General features: G+C 51.6%; 1 protein-coding gene across 1 annotated transcript in view; it reads right to left on the reverse strand.

The window, feature by feature from the left end:
* Positions 1–270: 270 nt before the first annotated feature.
* Positions 271–20,440, reverse strand: part of CNGA2 (cyclic nucleotide gated channel subunit alpha 2) — a 49,254-nt gene continuing 29,084 nt past the window's right edge. Inside the window, exons 5-10 of the mRNA XM_046673651.1 lie at positions 6,227–6,362; positions 5,918–6,010; positions 5,103–5,273; positions 3,944–4,051; positions 2,025–2,131; positions 271–1,676 (exon numbers count right to left, since the gene is read on the reverse strand). Of these exons, the coding sequence (XP_046529607.1) occupies positions 271–1,676; positions 2,025–2,131; positions 3,944–4,051; positions 5,103–5,273; positions 5,918–6,010; positions 6,227–6,362 (2,021 nt within the window). The remainder of the gene's footprint in view (positions 1,677–2,024; positions 2,132–3,943; positions 4,052–5,102; positions 5,274–5,917; positions 6,011–6,226; positions 6,363–20,440) is intronic.

A 20,440-nucleotide genomic window follows, 5' to 3' on the forward strand; every position in this document is an offset into this window, starting at 1 on the left:
GTCAGCTGCTCCACTCTTCCTTCCTCAGACTTGGACAAGCTGAAACTCCTGGAAGCTGAGCCAACACAGTCTGCACTGTGCACAAGCTTGGCTATTAGCTGGACTTGGAGGAGGGCTTCTGGATGCTTGAGCCAAAAGTCTGGGGACAGAGAGGCTTTGGGGGGACTTCAAGGGGACATAAGTGTAATGTGTATAAATGTGGAGACCTACACAGCTCTTCTAACTCCTGGGGTCAAGGCCAAGCCTGGAGAGGCAGTTGGGCCCAAGCCTTTATGGCTTCTCGGCAGCAGCTGGCTCAGGGCTGTTTATTCCATCTGACAGATAATCGTCCTCGTTGTTCTGCTTCATCTTGATTTCCAGAACCGTGATGCGCTGCTTGAGCTTCTGCTGGGCCCCTGTGTACTCAGCCAGCAGGCGGCCAAAGCGAGTGTACAAGGTCTCCATGTTGGTCTCCAGCTGTTCTAGCTTCTCCTGCACGTCCACCTCCATGCTGGCTGCCACCTCATTCTCATCCAGCAGTCCCTCCTTCATCAAGATCTCCCGGCCCCTCTCCTCCAAGACCTTCTTGGCATCAGGGTACTCAGTCACAGCTTCCATAAGATCATCCTTAGACAAGCAAAAGAGATCTGAGTAACCAAGACTGCGGATATTGGCTGTGCGTCGATTGCCCATTTTGCTGCCCTTAATGTTAAGGATACTGATCTCTCCAAAGCAACTCCCAGCTGAAAGCAGGGCATACTGAGTGACACCATCATCAGCCACCACTGCCAACTTGCCCTCCTTGATTATGTACATCTCCTTGCCAATATCTCCCTTGCGGCAAATGTAATCCCCAGGGCTGAAGACCTGAGGACGGAGCTTCAACACTAGCTCCACCAGCAGGCCAGCCTCACAATCCTGGAAGATGCGCACTTTCTTGAGTGTGGACAAGTGGACATTAATGGCTATCTCAGCTCTCAGCTTGGCTGGCAGGTTCTTGAGAACTTCCCGCTCATCCACACTCTTTTTATTGGTCCACAGGTAGTCAAACCACCTAATGACCTTGGCTTCCATCTCCTTGCTGACCTTGCGGAACTGCATGTAATGCTTGACAGCATCGATCTTGGCCTGGAATTCAGCCCGGGTGGCATTCATGTTGGAGATCATGGAGCCCACATTTCCAACGATGGTGGCAAAGATGAGGACACCGATCAGGAAGTCAAAGATGACAAATAAGTACTCCTCATCCTTTACAGGGGGTGGTGTCTCCCCAATGGTGGTGAGGGTCAGTGTAGACCAGTAAAGGCAGTAGATGTATTCCCTAGCCAGGTAGCCATACTCAGGGTCAGTAATGTTGGGATAAACCCAGGTGTCGACCCCAAAGCCAATGGACTTGGAGATGGCGTAGTAGATGCAGGCATTCCAGTGGATGATGACCAAGATGTAGAGAACTAGGTTGCTGATGCGGAAGATATTGGGATAGCTGGTGCGGGTCTCAGTGCGGTCAAAGAATTCAAACATGCGGGCAAAGTGTAGCAGCCGATTGAAGCGCAGCTCAGGGCTGTGGATGCCCACAGCAAAATAGATCAGGTCCGTGGGGATGATAGAAGCCACATCCAGCTTGAACTGCAGGGTGTGGATGTAGCTGTCCCGCAACTTCTTGGTATCTTTGACCAGCAGCCCCTGCTCCAGAAAACCTAGTAGAGATGCAAGCCAGCATATCATCTCTGCCCCCAGGCCTGTCCCTCCCGGTAAGCTAATACTCAGCAAGGGACAAACTGCTCACTCAACTGTTCTTCCCAAGGAGGGGTGTAGGAAACTCATGTAGCTAGTCTGACTGGAAGGACCCTAAGAGATCATCCCCAGGTCTCAACCTCACTAAGCATATGGGGACCACGGGGTTCAAAGAGGAGCAGGCAACAAACTGAACCCAAGCCAGGCTGTTGAGTCTAACACAGTGTTGAGAAGGCTTCCTGAAAATTTGAACTCAGGCCTTTGGACATATGAGTCCTGCTCCTGCCTGTGTATCCCAGTTACTCACTTACCGGTACGCAATCGGATAAAGAGGTCTGCAATGTAGACCACATCTGAGAAGTAGTCCAGCACCAGCCACACTAGGTAGTAGCCTTTCTGTAGGTCACTGAAGCAGGCTCTGCAAGAAGACAGGGCTGGGCTTCACCTTCAAAGTCAGCCAAGGCCCCCTGGAGACCCCAAACTGAATGCCCACTTTGTGTGATGCCTGGGATGGCTACCAGGGGCACTGATGAGTCACAGTCAGCCTGGTGCCAGGGAGACGCTTATTGACAAGCAACTTCACTGCAGCTCTTATTATTACATAGAAATCACTGCATAGACATCGCCACTGACCAACTGTCTGTCTCATTTGCCGTACTGTGAGCTCCAACAAGACAGAGACCACCTCTTAATCATTACTGCATGTCCCATGTCCTAGTCCAGAGCATCAGGATTTGAGTGCTCAACAGGTGTGAGTTGAATGAAAAATGACTCTTTGGAAGAACGAACTACAATACACAGCTGAATAGCCTCCATGCTCATCTCTTCAACATGTGCCTATTGAGAATCTAACACGGAGCACTGGCCAATACAGGTGAAAGAGAGGGCAGAGCTGGGCCAAGGCTAGAGGCAGCGAGAATGGAGAGAGGTTGGAGGCTGCAGGACAGCTTTAGGAGGAATTGACAAAACTTGGTGACTGAATGAGTAGCGGCCTAGGGAGATGGCAGAGTAGGGGACAGAAGCCAGGAATGATGACCTAGTGAGTGTACTAATCAAAGAGAGGAGCAGTTAATACTGACTACTTGGTCACGTTTAGGATGAAACCCCAGCTCCCTCTCCTGGCACACAAAGCCTGCAGAACTGGCCTGTCTACGTCCCTGCTGCTTCACTCATAGGCCTCCAGCCACAATAGGCCATCCTGAGACAGGGTCTTTGCGCGTCTTGTTCCTTCTTCCTGGAATGTTCCCTCCACCAACCTCAGGCATCTAAATAGCTGATTTCCTCTCGCTGCTCAGGTCTCAGGTAAGGTATCCCTCCTCAGAGAGATCTACCTTGACTGCTCTTTCTCTCGTAGTTCCCTGCCTCCAGGCCCTGGAATCATCTTGGACATTTGTTTTGTTCAGGTTTACTGTCAGCATCCCCCACTAGCCTGAGAGCTCCAGGAAAGCAGAGACCATGTGTCTTGTTCCCATTATCCCCAGCACTGAGCACAGAGCTTAGCACCCACTAGATGGTTAGTCAAATCCTTACTGAATGAATGACTGAGATGGGGAATGGGGCAGGGTGGGAAATGCTGTCAGGGAAAGCTACACGTAGAAGGTGGCTTTGGAACTGAGACTGCAAGAAGAATCTCCATAGGTTGAAAATAGGGAAAGAGAATTTTCTCTTGAGGAAACAGTGTGTTACGATCCGCGAGTAGTGAATCCTGGGGTCAGGGAGTATCCAGAAGTTGGAGCTAGAGAGAAGGCCAGGTACAGAGGGCCTTGAAGGCTGCACTGAGGACTTGAATGGGGGGGCCATTGAAGGACTTGTGAGGAGGGAGCGACATAATCAAATCCCACCTTCTACCAACCATGCTAGTTACAAGTGTGGAGGATGCATTGGAGGGGACAAGAGTGCCTGCAAGGAATAGGTGCAGGGCTGTTGTAGTTCCAGGGAAAGAAAAGGGTGGCCTCATCTAGGACAGGATTGGTGTAGATTGAGAAGTAGGAACAGATTACAGACACCAGGAAAACCATAGACATGAAGCTTTGGCAGCATGATAAATTGGGGTGGGTTAGTTGGGGGTTAATAGGGCAGAGGGAGGCGTCATTGGCCAGCAGAAAATACAGAAAAAGGTCTAGATTGGCACGAGGTCTGTGTCCACAGCTGGCACTGTTGTGCTCTCGATCCCAGGGCCTGTGGAGTGGGCTGCTTTGGCATCCCCTCCCGGACCTCCTCCCCCACTCACCTGGCCACAAGCAGGCACCAGTTGTAGAGGACAGGCATGGCAATGACAAATAGCCAGCGGTAGTACCAGTCCCCAGCTGGGTCCAAGACAAATAGCTCAAATTTCTTCCTGAGGAGAAAGACAGAGACCAGGCTCGGGGACAAGGTCCGCAGTGTGGCAGCACCCCAGCTCCCAGAGGCCAAGGGTCCCTGAAAAAACAATGCCTAAGGGGATGTGTGGATTGGCTTAGGGTCCCATTTTCAGGGAGCTGCAACCTGGTACTGGGCATCTGAATAGAGCTCAGATGGGTAAGAGACCCCTCTTCCTATCTTGACCCCACATAGGCCGATTAGCTCCCATCCCCTCTGGAGGCTTCTTGCCCAGAGGGCATGGCAAAGGACAGTGCTTTCACTGGGAGGGGCCTCAGGGCCTGGGGAGAGATTTCCACAGGTTGGTAATGAGGGTTCAGGGCCTGTTCCCATATCCGTCCCAGGAAGAGAGAGGCACTCTAAACAAGTGAGCGCAGTGTGCTTCCTGCCCACCCTACTTTCCCTGTTTGGTCCCTAGTCTCCAGCCCCCGAATCACTTTCCCAGATGCTATGTCCTGCCTTGGCAAGAGCTCTTTTCCTCTACTGGCCAGAGGTGGGGAATGTCAGCTTGGCCAGACATCCGCAGTTGCCTATTCATTCTTTGAAGAATGGACCCTCCAGCTCTGCCTTCTCTGCTCTTACTTCCTCTTGCTCAGTTGTCCCCGGGCCTTCCCCACCAGCCAGCCTCCAGCACGGCCTCTTCGAAGACCCAGCTCTGTGCCAACATGGATGCTGGCATGGGCCTACCCTCAACAGCACTCCCTAACTGCACTCTCTTCTGCATTTATTGCCTGCTGGACCTGGGCCTGGGGCTGGCACATCAGCAAGAGGACATCTCATAAAAGGCAGCTAAGGTGAGAAAAACCACCAGGGGGTCCCATGGTAAGTGAGCCACTAGCTGTTGGAAAGGCTGCCGGTGGGCATGATGGAAACGTTCTAGAGTTAAAACCATAGCAGTTCTCCCCTGCCCACCCTTTTCCCTGCTTCATGTACATCTCAGTCTGCCCCTGGGTGTGGCCTAAGAAACCCCACTGAGCCCCCCGATTGCATGCTTGGGAGCCCTTGGAGCCCCACAGGCTGGATAGCTATACTTGGTGCCCTTGCCCTCGCCGTCCTTGTTGCCTTTGCCATCCCCTTGCTGTGTTGTCACGGTCTGGAGCTCAGGCCCACGGAAACGCTCAAGGAACGAGTCAGGTCTGGGTTCCTCCTCGCGGAAATTCTTGTTGGCCCACTCTCTGATGACTCCCACCAGGTGGGCGATCCTAGAGGTGAGAAAGGGAGCATGAGCCAGAGAAGAGAACTGCGCCTGAGAGCTCGCTGTCTGAGGAGGGAGATGGGAGACAGAGAGGGAATCCTGGAAGCAGGCCAGGCCAAGATGTCCCCCCTGCTAAGAGCTGGGATAGGGACCAGTGCTGAGGCAGCGGGTTGGGGCTCAGGCGTGCCTCTAAACACAGCCTGAGGGGAAGGGGTTGCGCTGGGAAGACTTCCTGTAGGAGGTGCCATCTCAGTTGATTGTGAAGAACAAACAGGAGGTCTCCAAGGCAAGGTGGAGGCTGTGCTAAGGGAGGACAGGCCAGGAGAAAAGTTAGCCCAGGCTTCCTGATTTTCCAATGGACCCTACGACTCTGGACTGGAGACCTCAGGGCCCTCTGCCTAGGTACCTCTGCTGGGAAGGACCCCTCCCCCCAATGCTGAGACAGACAAGTCAGAAGGGAAGCCTCCACTGGCCGCTCTGACCTTGCTCACAGGAGCCTCCTTAAGAGGAAAGAGTTGGACAGCACTGACAGTGCTTCCCAGGGGACTTGGTGGAAAGGCCCAGTGAGACCAGGAGGAGGAGAGCCATGGTAGCCACTCTGACAGGCCCCATGAGTGGGAGGGGTAGTAGCAGGGTAGTAGTGGAACCCACCTGCGGAAGCCACCTCTCCCCCGCTGGGGGGCATCCATCTCGGCCAGTCTCTGCAGTTCTGAGGAAGTGTCATCATCAGCTGCAGACTGTGGCCTGCAGAGGAAGGGGCAGAGTTGACTAAGGATTCTCTGGGCATACTTTTTCTCTTATCAGCACTCTCACCTCCTGGGAGAGGCCTGGAAATCCCACGGTCCCTTTAGAGGGTGTCCTTGAGCTGAAGATTATTTGCTCTGTGGCAATGAGGCAGAGCTGGGAGGAAGTAGCAACCTCCAGGCCATTTCTGAAATGACCCAGCCTCAGCAGATTCACCTATTGCTGGTCCTGCGGTCATCTTTGCCATTGGCCTTGATGGTAGGAGGTGCATGATGGTTGTGGTTATTGGCTGGGGAGCTCTTCACACCATTGGATTTTTCTGTCATCCTCCATGTACGACCAGGATCCTCACCTGCCAGGGAGAAGACCAAGAGGAAGGTCACAGAGGACCCTGGCACCCATATAAGGCAGGAGAGCTGCAGGTGAGCAGTGAGAACAGAACCAGGGCCCACCTGGCAAACTCCAGCACCCCTGGCTACTGCTATGGCAGTGCAGGGCAGGGGGACCCAACATTGTCTAAGTGCCAGGCTCCAAGCACCAAGAAAATGATGGTGCTGTCCCCACCTGATAAGAAATTTAAAAGGCAAACAGTGCTAAATTGCAAGATGTGTTTCTTTTTCTTTTACCCCAGTGAAGTTTTTGACACATGAACTACCAAAGCTAAAACAAAACAAAACAAACAAAAAACTGTTTAAGCCATCTTCTGGTGCCCTTGCTTTGCAGATGTTTGGCACATGTTTAGGCTGTTGAGCTCCGACAAACCAGCCACCGTCCTCAAACTCCTGTCCTGTGGGAGGAGATGTATCTCCTTGGCAGAAAGCAGCTGCCGCCCACATCCCCAGCTCTCTGATTCTCCTTACCTGAGACCACCTCAGAGCTCATGCTCTGCAGATGGGAGTCTCATGTCTCATTGACTTCTTCAAACATGGGCACTACCTCTGGGGTTCCTTCCTTTCAGCTCCAATCACATTATCTCCAGCACCCCCCAAATAATGTCACTTAAGCTGAGGAACAAAGAGTAGCCTCGTGGATGGGCTAGGGAGTGAGGAGGAGAGAAGGGAGAGCTCCCACGGGCTCCACAGGCACTGGTCCAAGTCAGGACTCTCCTCTAGGCTATGGGGAGCCTTGGAAGGGCTGAACAGGAGCATGACAAAGACAGCATTATATTCTAGAAAGATCCCTCTGGCTGCTAGGTCGGCACTGGATTAGAGGGGGAGCAAGAGTGGCAGCATGGTGGTAGGGAGAAAGCTGGAGAAGACAGTGCCTATGGAGCCCAAGTCAAGTGTGCACAGTGGAGAACTGTTTAGGAGGGAGGATGGACAGGACCTGGAGATGGATGGGTGTGGGGAGTGAGGGAAAGCATGTGGAGTGGATCGCACAAGAAGAGGATACAGAGTGAGGGTTCAAGGCAGAGCCCTGGAGAACTGCAACATTTGAAAGTTGAGTAGGGGAAGAGGTGTCCACAAAGTAGACTGAGAAGGAGAAGCCTGAGGGAAAAATCCAGAAGAGAGACAGGAGATTGTGTTCCACAGTGTCTCTTGCAATGGGGTCAGGGAGGCTGGGGCAATTCTTCCTTGCTGAGGCTGGTTAGAACACTCTACAAGATTTGGTCAGAAATGGTCAGCACACCCTCCACATTTCCTGTGGCACCCCTCCCTCCAGCTTGTTCCAGCTTCTTAAGCTGTCACCATGGCGATGGCAGGCACGTCAAGCTCTGTGGTGAGTGGTAACAACAAGCAGCCTCAGAGCTGCTCGTTTGGCGCTCTCTGTGGGACTACAGTGCCAGGATGCTAATGAGGGCACCTGAGGGAGAGGAACCAGCATCCTCGAGTCTCTGCTTAGACCCTAGAGGCAGCAGACCATGGAGATAGAAAGTTCTAGGCAAAGCAAACAAAGTTGGGGCCACTCGCACTGATCAGTTTCAGCGCTGGCCTCCTGGAAGCCTGGAAATTAGGAGGGACTGTAACACAGCCCAGAGTGAGCCTCAGTAGAGCAGTGTTCAGTGAATGAATCACAGGGATAGAGGAGGGGCAGTGAAGACTATCCATTGCAGGGATGGAGGGGACGCTGGTGCAGGGTGGCTGGACCCAGAGTGGAGATGGGCTGTGCTTAAAGGAATAGGGTGGAGGAGCCAAGGCCAGCCCAGAGAGGCTGCAAACACCAGGCAGAGGACTTGGAACAGCCTGTCACTGATAGAGAGCCAGTGCAGGCCCTGCCTGCCGCCCTTTGGACCCCTCCTCTCCTTACTGATCATCCCCAATAGCACGCAAGAGGGACAGCTCTGGGAGCACATGACAACATTTATGCCTTCTCTAAGGTTCCGGCACCAAGACGGATTCCTCTCCCATGATCCTTGCTCTTTCTCTGCCAAGAATAGGCCCCTCCCTCAGTCTGGCTGCCCAGCGGTGGGGTAGCTGCTCTGCAACACACACTCACCTTCATTAGAACCACCTCCTCAGGTCACTTGCCATGGAACAAGGGCAGGCAGCTATCTCCTGCCCTGGCAGGTAGCTAGGTCAGTGACCCTCATCTGCACACTCTCTCTGAGAAACTTCATCTAGTCCCAAGGCTTCAGTTGCCATCATGTCCAAAATCAAGACCCCAACCCAGGTGTCTTTCCCAAGCTTCCCACCCATATCTCCAGCTGCCTGCTGGTCATCTTCTCCTTTGAGGCACCTCAAACTCAACATAGCTAAAACCGAACTTGACACTTTTACCTACAAATCAGCTTCTCCAATTTACCCACTTCATAGAGGGGCCTCGCTCTACCCAGTTACCCAAGCCAGAAACCTGGATGTCAACCATAAGTCCTTGTTTCCTTTAATCATCACATCCAAGCAGCCTCTGTCCTCAGTCAACTGTCCCCCAAAAGTGTCAAAGATGTTTCCATCCACTGCCCTCTATCCCCAAGGCCCTGGCCTGGTCACGAGCCTTCACTGTCACTCTCCAGGCCTGCTGTAGCAGACTCAACTGGCCCAGCACTTATTGGAGTCTGGACTGGAGGGGAAACATGGACATCATCAGGATTTGGTGGGAGTTAAAGCTCTCAGAGGGAAGGAGCACACCCCATAGCATGAGAGCAGAGAAGGAGGCTGAGGGGAGAGTTCTGGGGAGCTGCAAAGGTGACAGATGGCCCAAGGAGCTAACCAAGTAGAGGAGATTGAAGAGGACAGGCCGCAGGGAAGGGAGAGTCTCAGGAAGGGAGGAGTCTGCAGGGCTGATGTCCTGCCCCCATATCAGTAAGATCAGGGCTGCCTGTAGAGCCTGAGCCTTCTTCCCTCTGAGATGAGAGCTGGAGGGGCCTTGCATCAAAAAAATAGGAGCTTCGCTGGCTAGCTTATCAAGAGCAGCCTTAGGGAGTGATGGCAAAAGAGGGCATGTTTTGCAAGGTTTTGGAGTGAGTAGTAGGAGGCAAGGAACAAGAGATAGAGAATGTAGCTAACTCTTTCTAGAAGCTGGACTGAGAAAGAAAGGAAAGAGATAGAATGGGAACTGGAGAATGTGGGATTGCGAAAGATTCTCTGTGGTGCTATTGTTACTTTACAGAAAGGAGATAATAAAACAAGTGTAAAGGTTTTGAGGAGGGATTCAACAGATAATAAAAGTATCTGTGCTTGTGACCAACTCCAGTTAAGACTGGAGGTCATGAAAGATGGATATAATGGGTGGGTCTATGTACCAGAGGAGGTGAGGGAAGAATTATCAAGAACATGGTGGGAGAGTGGCTTTGATGAAAGGGCTAGGAAGAGAAAAGGTGCTAGACATTTTAGATGGGTGTAAGGGAACAGTGAGAGACTCTTGAAGGGGCTCACTCAGGCAAAACTCCAGCATTCTCAGTGAAATGAGAGAGGGTTTCATCTTCAGAGGCGTCAGGCAGCAGTAGATGCAGACGTTGGAGGAGATCAGACAGTTTGCAGTAGCTGCTTCAGGGAAGCACAAGGGAAACCAAACAAGTGTGAGGGAAGGACCAGGCTGGGTGAGGAAGACAGCAGACGATGTTGTTGGCAAGGAGCAGAGAGATAAGCAGGGGTCCTAGATGGAGAGTGGGATCCTTAAGGAGGGAGACTTTCAAACCAAGAGTAAGGTGCAATGATTCAGTAAAAATCCCAACATCAATCATGGTGTATTTTGGGGCCTCTTTTCTCCTCATTCACAAATTCAACAACCAGCCCAAGACTTTTATAGAAAAACCAGCCTGGTCCAAGTAGTCTCTTCGATCTAGTCGAAAGCATTCTGAGGATAATTCCTTTAGAGATGCTAAGACCAGGGACAGAAGGGACAAGTTAGCCATACAGCCAAGACTAGAAGCCAGGGCTACTAACTTCCAGGAGCTGCCCAGTGCTCTTTTATTCACGCATCTATTCATGCATATTCCCAAGGCACTTGTGCACCAGGTCTGTGCTAAGTGCTGAGGTTAGAGAGATGAGTCTGGCAGAGTCTCTGACCTCAGTGTCGCTCCCAGAATAAAAGAGAAGACAGCAAGAAACACAATTTATCCCCAGAGTTACTTCTCTGTCCATATCTATTGTTTCTCACCGGCATTTGACACAGCTTATCCACTCTCTCCTTCTTGAAATAATGAGTTCCACTCTTCTGATTCTCCACCTGCCTCAATGGTCACTTCCTCTTAGTGTCCTCTGAAGAAGCCTCCTCCTATTTTCTAATTCTAAAGTTTGGAGAGTCCTGAACTCAGTCCTTGGATATATTCCTTCTCTTTTCTCTCTTCCTCATTTCCTCATCCAATCTTGTGGCTTTAAACACATCTGTATGCTGATGACTTGCAAATTTATAACATCACCCTATCCTCTCCCCTGAACTCCAGTTTGCCTCCTTGATGTTACCACTTGGATGTTGAATAGGCATCTCAGGCTGAATATATCCAAAACTGAGCTCTTGATCTTGCCCGCCAAACCTTATCCTCCCATGCTTGTCTGCATCTCAATAAAGGCAATGTCATTCTCCCAGTTATTCAAGTCAAAAACCTCAAAGTCTACCTTGACTCCTCTCTTTCTTTCATACCCCCACACTCTACATATACAAGTCATGTGGACTCTACCTTCAAAACATAACCTGTATCCATCCAATCACTTCTCACTATCTCCACCATTAACACCTTAGTGTAAGCTACTATCTTTTCTCAGTGCCTGTCACATGGTAGATGCTCAATAAGTAAGTTATGAATGAATAGTCAATAAACGGTACCTGCACTTTTTTCAGTCCATTACTCCCTCTCTTTCTACTTCCACTACTCAGCTTGGGCCCGCACTATATAAATTAGTTGATTTTAAATGAATATGTGACATTTCTGCTTCTGGACAAGACGGAGTAACAGGGACTGGATATACCTTCCAGAATGAAACAACCGAACTTCAACAAACTGTATGAAATAATAATTTTCAAGACATTAGACAGTAGGCAACACTTGGCAGTGATCCCAAGAGAGACAGGAAACAAATGAGATGATCCTTAAAATTGCTTCAGATTACTCTCTTGTAAGAGTTTCCAGGCCATGGCACAAAGAGGGGAAACCCAGGTGGAACCTGAAAGGTTCCCTGGGTTCAGAAGACAGAGAAGAGAATCCAAGAAGACCAAGGCAGCTAGAGTTTGCAGAACAGAGTACTAGAGAAGAGAGAGGTTCCCAGAGAGAGAACTCTGGAGATCTGCAGAGAGTCCCTCTCAAGTACCCAGCTGAGCATTTATCAGCATACACCTATGAGGAAGCTATCCATGCCTGGGGAAAAAACCATCCCTAAAAATTAAAGGTTACAGCTCCCAACTCTAACACAGGGCTTGGAATGTTGCTTGATGCCACCAACTGGACTGGAAAATCTAATGATTTATGGGGTATGGTGTACTGTACCCAGAAGGGCCTTGCCACTGTAGCAGGGAATAATTAGTTCTTAACTTGAACAATGTTCCGGTCCTACTGAAAAAATCTGAAAAGCAAGACTCAAAAGGATCAAATTCTTCCCAAGTAACTTAACTTCAACCTAGAACAAGCCTCAAAAATATTTTTACATATAAAAAAAGTATCCAACATTCAACAAGGTAAAACTCACAATGTGTGACATCCACTCAAAAATTACCAGGCATACAAATGATTTCTTCACAATGAAGAGGAAACAATCTATCAATTAAAATTAACCCAGAACTGGGGCTGGCCCCGTGGCCGAGTGGTTAAGTTCGCGCGCTCCGCTGCAGGCGGCCCAGTGTTTCCTTGGTTCGAATCCTGGGTGCGGACATGGCACTGCTCATCAAACCACGCTGAGGCAGCGTCCCACATGCCACAACTAGAAGGACCCACAACTAGAAGATACAACTATGTACTGGGGGGCTTTGGGGAGAAAAAGGAAAAATAAAATCTTAAAAAAAAACCTACTTTAAAAAAAAATTTAACCCAGAACTGACACAAATGTAAAATAACCAGACAAGGAGATTAAAACAGTTAATATAAATGTATTCCATAGTTCAAAAAGTTAAGTAAGGGTATGGAATATATGAAAATACTTGAATCAAATTTCTAAAGATAAAAACGACAAATTGTGAGATCAAAAGTACATTAGATGGGGGGAGGGGGGGCTGGCCCAGTGACACAGCAGTTGGGTTAGCATGTTCCACTTTGGCAGCCCAGGGTTCACCGGTTTGGATCCCGGGTGTGGAGCTAGCACTTCTTATCAAGCCATGCTGTGACAGGCATCCCACATATAAAGTGGAGGAAGATGGGCATGGATGTTAGCTCAGGGCCAGTCTTCCTCAGCAAAAAGAGGAGGATTGGCAGTAGTTAGCTCAGGGCTAATCTTCCTCAAAACAATTTAAAAAAATTAAAAATTATTAAAAAAAAAAGTACTTTAGATGAAATTAACAACAGATAAGCTATTTCAGAAGAAGAGATTAGTGAACTTGAAGACAACACAATAAAACTATCCAAAATGAAGCACAGAGGAAAAAAGAATCAGAAAAAGAAAGAGCAAGCTGTGGGACAACTTCAAGTGGCTTAATATGGGTGTAGTTGGAGTTCCTAAAGGAGGTGGGAAAGAAAAGATATTTGAAGAAATAACAGCCAAAATTTTTCTAAATTTGATAAAAACTACAAACCCACAGATATAAGAAGCTCAATGACACTCAAGCACAAGAAACATGAAGAAAACTACACCAAGGCATATTATGATAAAATTGCCCAAATCCATTCATAACAGGAAAATCTTAAAATTGGTCAGAGAAATGACACATTATGTACAGCCACAAAAGTAAGGATGGCATCGAATGTCCAGTAAGAGATAAGGATGACAGCAAGCTCTCTCTGCTGAGCTTTAGGCTTTCCTTTCACCTTCCAACTGGACCTTATTCTCTGGCTGCCCTTGGACAGGCACAGCTCACCTTGTCCCAAATCCCGCTGAATTCATCACCACCATCTGCCCTTAGACAGACATGTGTGACTGACTGAGACTTCAAGCCTTTAGCTTCTGGTCCTCGGGGTGGTTTGGCACTCAAACTTTCCCTGCATAGCATGCCCAGGCTAATTCTCCCTGCTCATGGCTTCCTGCCAAGCCCCCAAAGTCCTGGGGTCAAGCCTGAGTCCAGACAATACTACCCTTCTTGCCAGACCCCCTGCACTAGAGTGTGTACCACCTGAGGGCAGGCATCAGTGTCTGCATGGTTATGCACTGCATCCTCACACAGCACTGAGGTTGACTCCTGGAAAGCACTCCATACATATTGGTGGAAGGAAGGGAAGGAAGGAGGAAGGGAAGAAGACATAAAGGCTAGACCTTGGTGCAGTTCTAGGGAATCTCAGAAGATAGAGCTCAGAGGAGGGAACTGTTAGTAGGGTAGACTAGCTCTAGTGGGCCTTCCCAGGGGGGTTCATGAAACCCTCCAGGAGACCAAGTATCCTGGATGCTTTTATAGTCCAGGCCATCCTGGCCTCAGATTCAAGTTAACACCAGCCAAAGTTTTTCCACTGTGATTAGGAAGGAAGCTCATCCATGACTGACAGCCTAGAGAGGCAGGCTCCAAGTCTCAGCCAGAAACTAGTGCCTCAGATAATCAATTCTGACCACTGCAGTGGAAAAAGTCCCAGGCGGCAGGCAGACAACCGTGCCAAGGGGAGGGTTCCTGCACATCATCGGTGGGCCGGGCAGTAGGGCAGGCAGGAAGGAAAGCAAGGAGACGGGCAGGCAAGTAGGCAGATAGCAACAAGGAGAGACAAGAGGAAGCTAGGACATGGGGAATGCAAGGCAGCTTCTCATTCATTGAGAGCTACGATGAGCTAAGCACTTGAGCTAAGTTAACTCATTTAATCCTCACAACAACCTGACAAGGTTGATACTATTATTATCCCCATTGCACAGATTCACACCTAAGCAATCTGGCTCCAGAAGCACACTCAGCCACAGGGCCAGCCTGGAAGGTGAACAGAGCCAGAGACTGGGCATGAGCACTGAGAGGAGTGTGAGGGCAGACTGCACCAGGCACAGCAGGCTCTTGGGGCTGACTTTTGAGTGTGGAGCTGAAGCTACAGTGACCCCTCGTATCCCAGGCCTGGGGGACAGTTGGAGGGGGCCTAGCTATGGCGGGATCTGAAGGTAGACAGCCCCAAGCTGGAGGTGGAGAGAGTCCCTGGCACTTACTATGTAGGCAGTGGGCCCTTGATGCTGCCAACTTTGGCTGTAATCAGCCACCCTGAGGTCAGGCTCCAGCCTAGCACTTTCATGAAACAGATGCTTGAGAACTATTTGTTAAACGAGTGAAATCTCCGGTGGGACATAAAGGAGGCAGGGCTCTGTCCAAGAGGCCTGGCAGACCAGCATGGTTGGTCACTACTTTGGCAAAGGGCTGGAGCCTCTAACGTGGACACCATTACATCAGCAATTTGCCATGGTTGGGCTACTTTTGCCAAGAGAGGTTTCATTTCTTTACCGAAAGATAGGGGTGGGGCAGTATATTTGACATCAACCACATTCAGTCCATACCCCAGGGGAGTCTCCTCTTAGGACAAGCTAGACCCTAGAGATAGTAGTTCATCCCTCAACTCCTGCTGTCCTCACTGAGAAGCCCCTCTTGTACTTCACATCCCCAGGTTCCCATGGGCCATCTCTGTCTCCTGGGGGCAGTCACTGGACCCCTGGACTCATCATGTCCCAAATTGACATTACTTTCTAACCCCAGCCCCAGCTCCTATCTCCCCAATGCCTTATCTTGAGAAAGGCACATTTCTCCCAACATGAGCTCAATCTAGAAACTTAGGAGTCATCCTTGATACCCCTGACTCCATTCCCAAATCCTCTTGGTCCTACTGCTAAAATTTCTCTCCAGTACCTTCTTCTCTGTCCATCCTGACGGCTACTGCCCTGGGCCTGGCCTTAATCCTTGTGGCGGTCTTCTGACTCACTGCTTCTCTGCCTTTAGATCCCCAGCCCTGACTCTTCTCTGCCTTCCACATCACCAGCGTGAGTTCAGTAAGTCCATACCTGGGTCTGTCTGTCACTCTTGCTTCTAAAACCTGTGGACAGATGCCTTCACCCTAGAAATAAACTTTATTAAGGCAGGGACTTTGTTTTGTTTAGTCATTAATCCCCAGAGGCTAGCCCAGAGACAAACACACATACTTGGGAAATGAACGAATGAATGAAGTCCCCGAACTTGCTCTGCACTTTCCCAAATCCACACCTTATTTCCTGTTCACTTTTTCCCACTCTATTTGTATCGTAGACTTACCATGCCCTAACAATGATTTACTTGCTGTCCCCCCACGAGATGGTCACATTCCTGTGAGCAGGGAGCCTTATTCCCTGCTGGCCCCCAGGACTAAGGATGCTGTCAGGTACTTAGGCATTCAAACCCTTTCTGGATCTCACCGGAGCCACCTTTGCAGCTTCATCTTCTGCAGGGCCATCTCATGTGGGAGCCTGGAGGAGTGTAGCCAGGGCTGCTCCTGGCAGTTCTGAGGCTACCACGGTACCTGAGGACCAACTGGGTACACATCCTATCAGCCACAGTCGGGGCTCAACACGAAGCACATGTGCCCTGTCCAAGCACTCAGTGACCCCCTCTCTGGAGAAGGCAGCTGCCACCCTGGAGGCCTCCATTTGGCAAGTGTGACTAAGGGCTTTGCCTATGCTCTGCCAACAGCAGGGCCCAGACACTGGCAGGAGGTCTGGAGACTAGGCCTCCCTAACACTAGCTTCCTCCTATGGGTGTAGTCTGACATGGATGAAGCTGACATTTGCTGGTCTAGGCTCAAGTTGAGATGGAGGGCAAGCTCAGCGGCAGGGCCAAAATGGGGAGCCTGTCCCTGCCCCAGGCCTGCTGCCTGGTTCCGGAATCTTGCCTCAGCCAGAAGCTCCAAAGGCTTCGCTGCAGATGTATTTGCCCAAATGGCAGAGGGGCTGGCTCCCAAAGTCTGCGCGGCCCGCAGCAGGCACTCTCCCTCAAGGATCTCCTGAGGAGGCCAGGGTGAAGTTTGAAGGGCTGAAAGACTAGGCTGAAATCCCAGCAAGGTTTCTGGGAGAAGTTCCACACAACCCCCTGCACCTGCCTCTGTTACTCCTCATATGCAGAGAGCCGTGGAGCTCCAAGGGGCACACTTCCCGTGCACTGAGGCCAGGATGCCCAGAAATGCTCTGGGCCAGGCAGGTAGTGGAGGCAGGCGCAGGTGATGAGGCCCACAGGCTCCTCCCTCTCTCTTATTGAACCCTTTCTGGCCAGGCAGTCCCTCAGGCCCTTTGCCCCTCTGCTCCAAAACCTACTCCTGCCACCCTCCCTGCCGCCCTCCTAGGAAAGAACAAAGGCTCTGTTGCCTTGGGGTAAGTCCGGTGTGGCACTCAGTGCCTCCACACTCCTAGACCCCCAGGATTTCATTCAGCTGCTTTGACAAGGGATAAAGGTTTCCCACATAGCCACTTTCCCTCAGCTCCCTGGGTAGACCATGTCAAGCCCGGCTCTAGGACTTGCACACCCTCATGGGCTCCAGCCCCAGCCCCATGGAGGCCACTAGCCCATGGCCACAGGAAGGTGTCAGGCCTTGGTCAGTGGCTGCCTCAGCCAAATGTCAGCCCCTTTCCTCACCTATCAAGCGGCTTCAGAGGCAGGGTGTCCCCTGGCCACAGTCAGCATCCGTTGATCCGTCCACGAAGCCACCAAACTGAGATGAGACTTTGGGGGGCTCATCAGCACCCAAAGCCAGCAGGGACTTCCTGGTGATCCTGTCTCCAGGACAGTGGGGTCCCTGAATCCCCACAGAGCTGGCAGCCTCCCAATCAGAGAGCTGCCCCACCTTGCCTGACACCAGCAGGGGAGGCTGGCAGTGGCCCAGAGGAGCTCATGCTCACAGCTGAGGCAAGCTTGAGCTCCTGGCCCAGCGCAGGACTTGCCCACTAAAGAAGCTGTCCTGTCTGCCAGTTAGATACCTGACCCTCTCACTGTGGGCCCTGCACACCCCACGCTGTCAGCAGGTGAGGGCTGGATACTGGGCTGCCTGGCTGTGGAAGCTGCTTGTCCGCCCAGACCCAGGAGCCAGCCCCTCCCAAGCTCCCTGAGGAGAACCTCCCTTACATGGAGCATGCATCGCTCAGGGCTTGGTGTCTGGGGACTCAAAGCTGCCAGCTCACTACCCCATGCACCTGCCTCCCAGCCTTGGTGACAGTCCTGGCCAGTCTACCCGGCCAGAGGGCAAGCCAGGGAGAAACTCGGGGAAAAGAAGAGGTACCTGGGGTGGGGCAGGGTTAGGAGAGAATTCATTCCTGCTCCTCCAGGATTCCCTGGGTGTGGCCTCCAAGAGGGGCTGGGGCTAACAAAGAGAAAGGGGTAGGAGTCCTTGGGTGGTGAGTCATTGGCTCCTTTTCAAGAGGCCAGGATTCAGGCTGCTTTGAGGTACAACAGAGCCCCCTCTGTGCACCCTCACATCTCCCTCCCCACATGCCCACCTTCTTTGGTCTGCCTCCCCGCAGCTTCTGGGAAGCCAACCTGAGACAGAAGAACTGGAGTATTGAGTTTCAGCTTCTGCCAGGGCGGATGGGAGTTTGGGTCAGCCCTGCGAGGCAGGCATGACCAGAGGCTTACAGCTTTCCTCACTTACACACCAGGCTTGGGGGACTAGCCCCTCTCTTGGGGGCTGCAGGGGGCAGCTTATATGAGACCCTGCGCACAAAGCCTGGAGCACATACAGGTATTCATATCTGCACGTGACAGTGACAGTTTACAAGGATGCACACCAGGCCAACCATGGGAGTTAGTTCTGTGGAGGGGCTTGACACTGGGGGACAAGGGGCTTTGTTAGCTACATCTGTAGTGTTTGCCTTTGGGGGGAGGATATTATCAAGTGAGACTCATGTAATTAAATATTTTTTTAAATGCAATGTGCTGACACATAGTACATGCATCAGAGAAAGTAATGGTCAGAGTTGGCTTACTTTTATGCAGAAGGTTTTTCCACAGAAGGCATGCCCTAAAGGCCAGGCTTGTGTGCCAAAGGCGAGGCCAGCCCTCCCTTCAGGAGGCAATCAGGCCAGAATTTCTTTCTGGGCCGAGGACATCCTACCAGCCCTTTACTTTTACTGGGTGCCAGGGATGCAGAGGACAATGGAAGCTAGGCCTTGCCCTCAAGCAGCTCCTGATCCAGCCAGGGGACTGGCTGTGTACCCCTCTAATACCAAGTCTGGGCAGCCCATGGGAAGTTCCACAGAGGAGCAATAAACAACAAGCTTCAGAAGAGCCCTCTCCCCAGCCCCCAAGTGAAAATGAGTCCCTCCCCTCCTCCACTTGTCCATGGGGAAATTCAGAGCTTGTTGGGAGACGGATTTGGCTCAGGCTGGAGTGCTTGGGCAAGGCCGGGGCAGCTTGGTGGGGCAAAAGGATCAAGGGGGCAGATGCTCCAGACATTATGGTCAGAGGGCCAGGCAGGAGGTGTCAGCCCCCACAATAGAGCCCTTCATGGAAGCATGCAGAGGGGCCCACTGCCCGTTTCTCAGGCTGCTGTGGAGGCCAGCACAGGGCAGCTCTGGCTCCAGTTCCCCTCTAGAGGCCTATCTGGAGATGGAGCAGGCAGGCAGGGCTGGGAATAACCAAGCAGTCACAAGGCAGGGCAGGGTAGAGGGGCAGCCAGGGCCGAGGCAAGGACTCCACCTTAGTTCACCTCACCCAGGAGGCGTTTCTCCAGGGGCCACCACGCTGTTTGTTTGCATCTCAGCTAAATTGCTCCCAAGGGTGAACCTTTGTTTCACAACATATTTTCAACCAGACTTTTTCTGCAAAGATGTCCATGTCTGCTAACACACACACACACCCATGTCCCAAAGGAAAGGCCTTGCTCCGCCCCTCAGCAGCCTTCTCTTCTTCTGAGCATTCCTGCATGGCCTGGCTGAAGCAGAAGAAAGGGGCAGCTTTAGGAGGGCCACTCGAGGGCTGGCCTCCTGGCCTCCTTAGCTCTGGGCCACTCTGCTCTGCACGCCATCAAATGTAGGGGGACTTTAGGCTGGTGACAGGAAGCCACATGTCCTGCCCCTCTCTGAACTTGAATGGGTGGGCTGCTTCCCTTAAGAATTCCTTGCTCCTTGGGCCCTGGTCTGTCCTGATGCTGCAGGGAGTGAAGGGACGCCTGCAAGGAGGTTCCCCCAGCCTGTCTTCTAGCCCTCGGGTGACTCTTGGGGCTCCAGGGCTCATTTGGAGGGGCAGGGAGGCTTTAGGTTTTCCCAGGCCTCTTGGCTCTCCCAGCACTGGTGTCTGGGTGCTGCTCTCTCCCCATTCTGCAGGAGGCCTGCCTGTGGTACCCCATTATCCTCTCTGCCTGGGACCAGAGAGGGAATCTCTCAACTGTTTCTTCACCAGGTACCCTTGTCTCTGTTCTCAGCAGGGCCCAGCCGCCAGGAGCCACGTGCATGGTGTCCCACAGGGCTGACAGGAGGCCTGCATCTGGCTCACGGAAGTATTGCAGGCCCCAGAGTCAGAAGTGCAGGAACCCCCTCATTGTACAGAGGCCACTGAGGACCACAGAGGGGCTGGGCAGGGGCAGGGTAGGCTCTAGGACTCAAGGCTCTCTCTCTCCCTCTCTTTCTGCCTCCCTGTCCTCTCACTTCCTCTCTCCTCTCTCCCTCTTTCTCTCTCTCCCTCACACACACACACACACACACAGAGTCATGTTTATTTTATATCTAGTGACTAAGACACACTTTCACCTTTATAGACAAAAAAGCCTTGATAGATTTGAGGGATTGAGGAAATTCCTGTTGGCCACTAAAGCTAATGAGAATGTTCCGGGCCCCTGCCCCCCAAAAGATGAGTATTTAGCTCTTCCGAAGGCCTCCTGCAGTCCAGCACATGCGCCCTGTGGTCAGGCCCCAAGCGGTGAGCCTCTCGCCCACTCAGGCCGAGTCCTACTGCCCTACCCACCAATCTTCCCTGGCTGAGGTGAGCTTCACAGGGCAGTGGACACAA

The sequence above is a fragment of the Equus quagga genome, chromosome 10 (genome assembly GCF_021613505.1).
Source record: "Equus quagga isolate Etosha38 chromosome 10, UCLA_HA_Equagga_1.0, whole genome shotgun sequence".
NCBI lineage: Eukaryota > Metazoa > Chordata > Mammalia > Perissodactyla > Equidae > Equus > Equus quagga.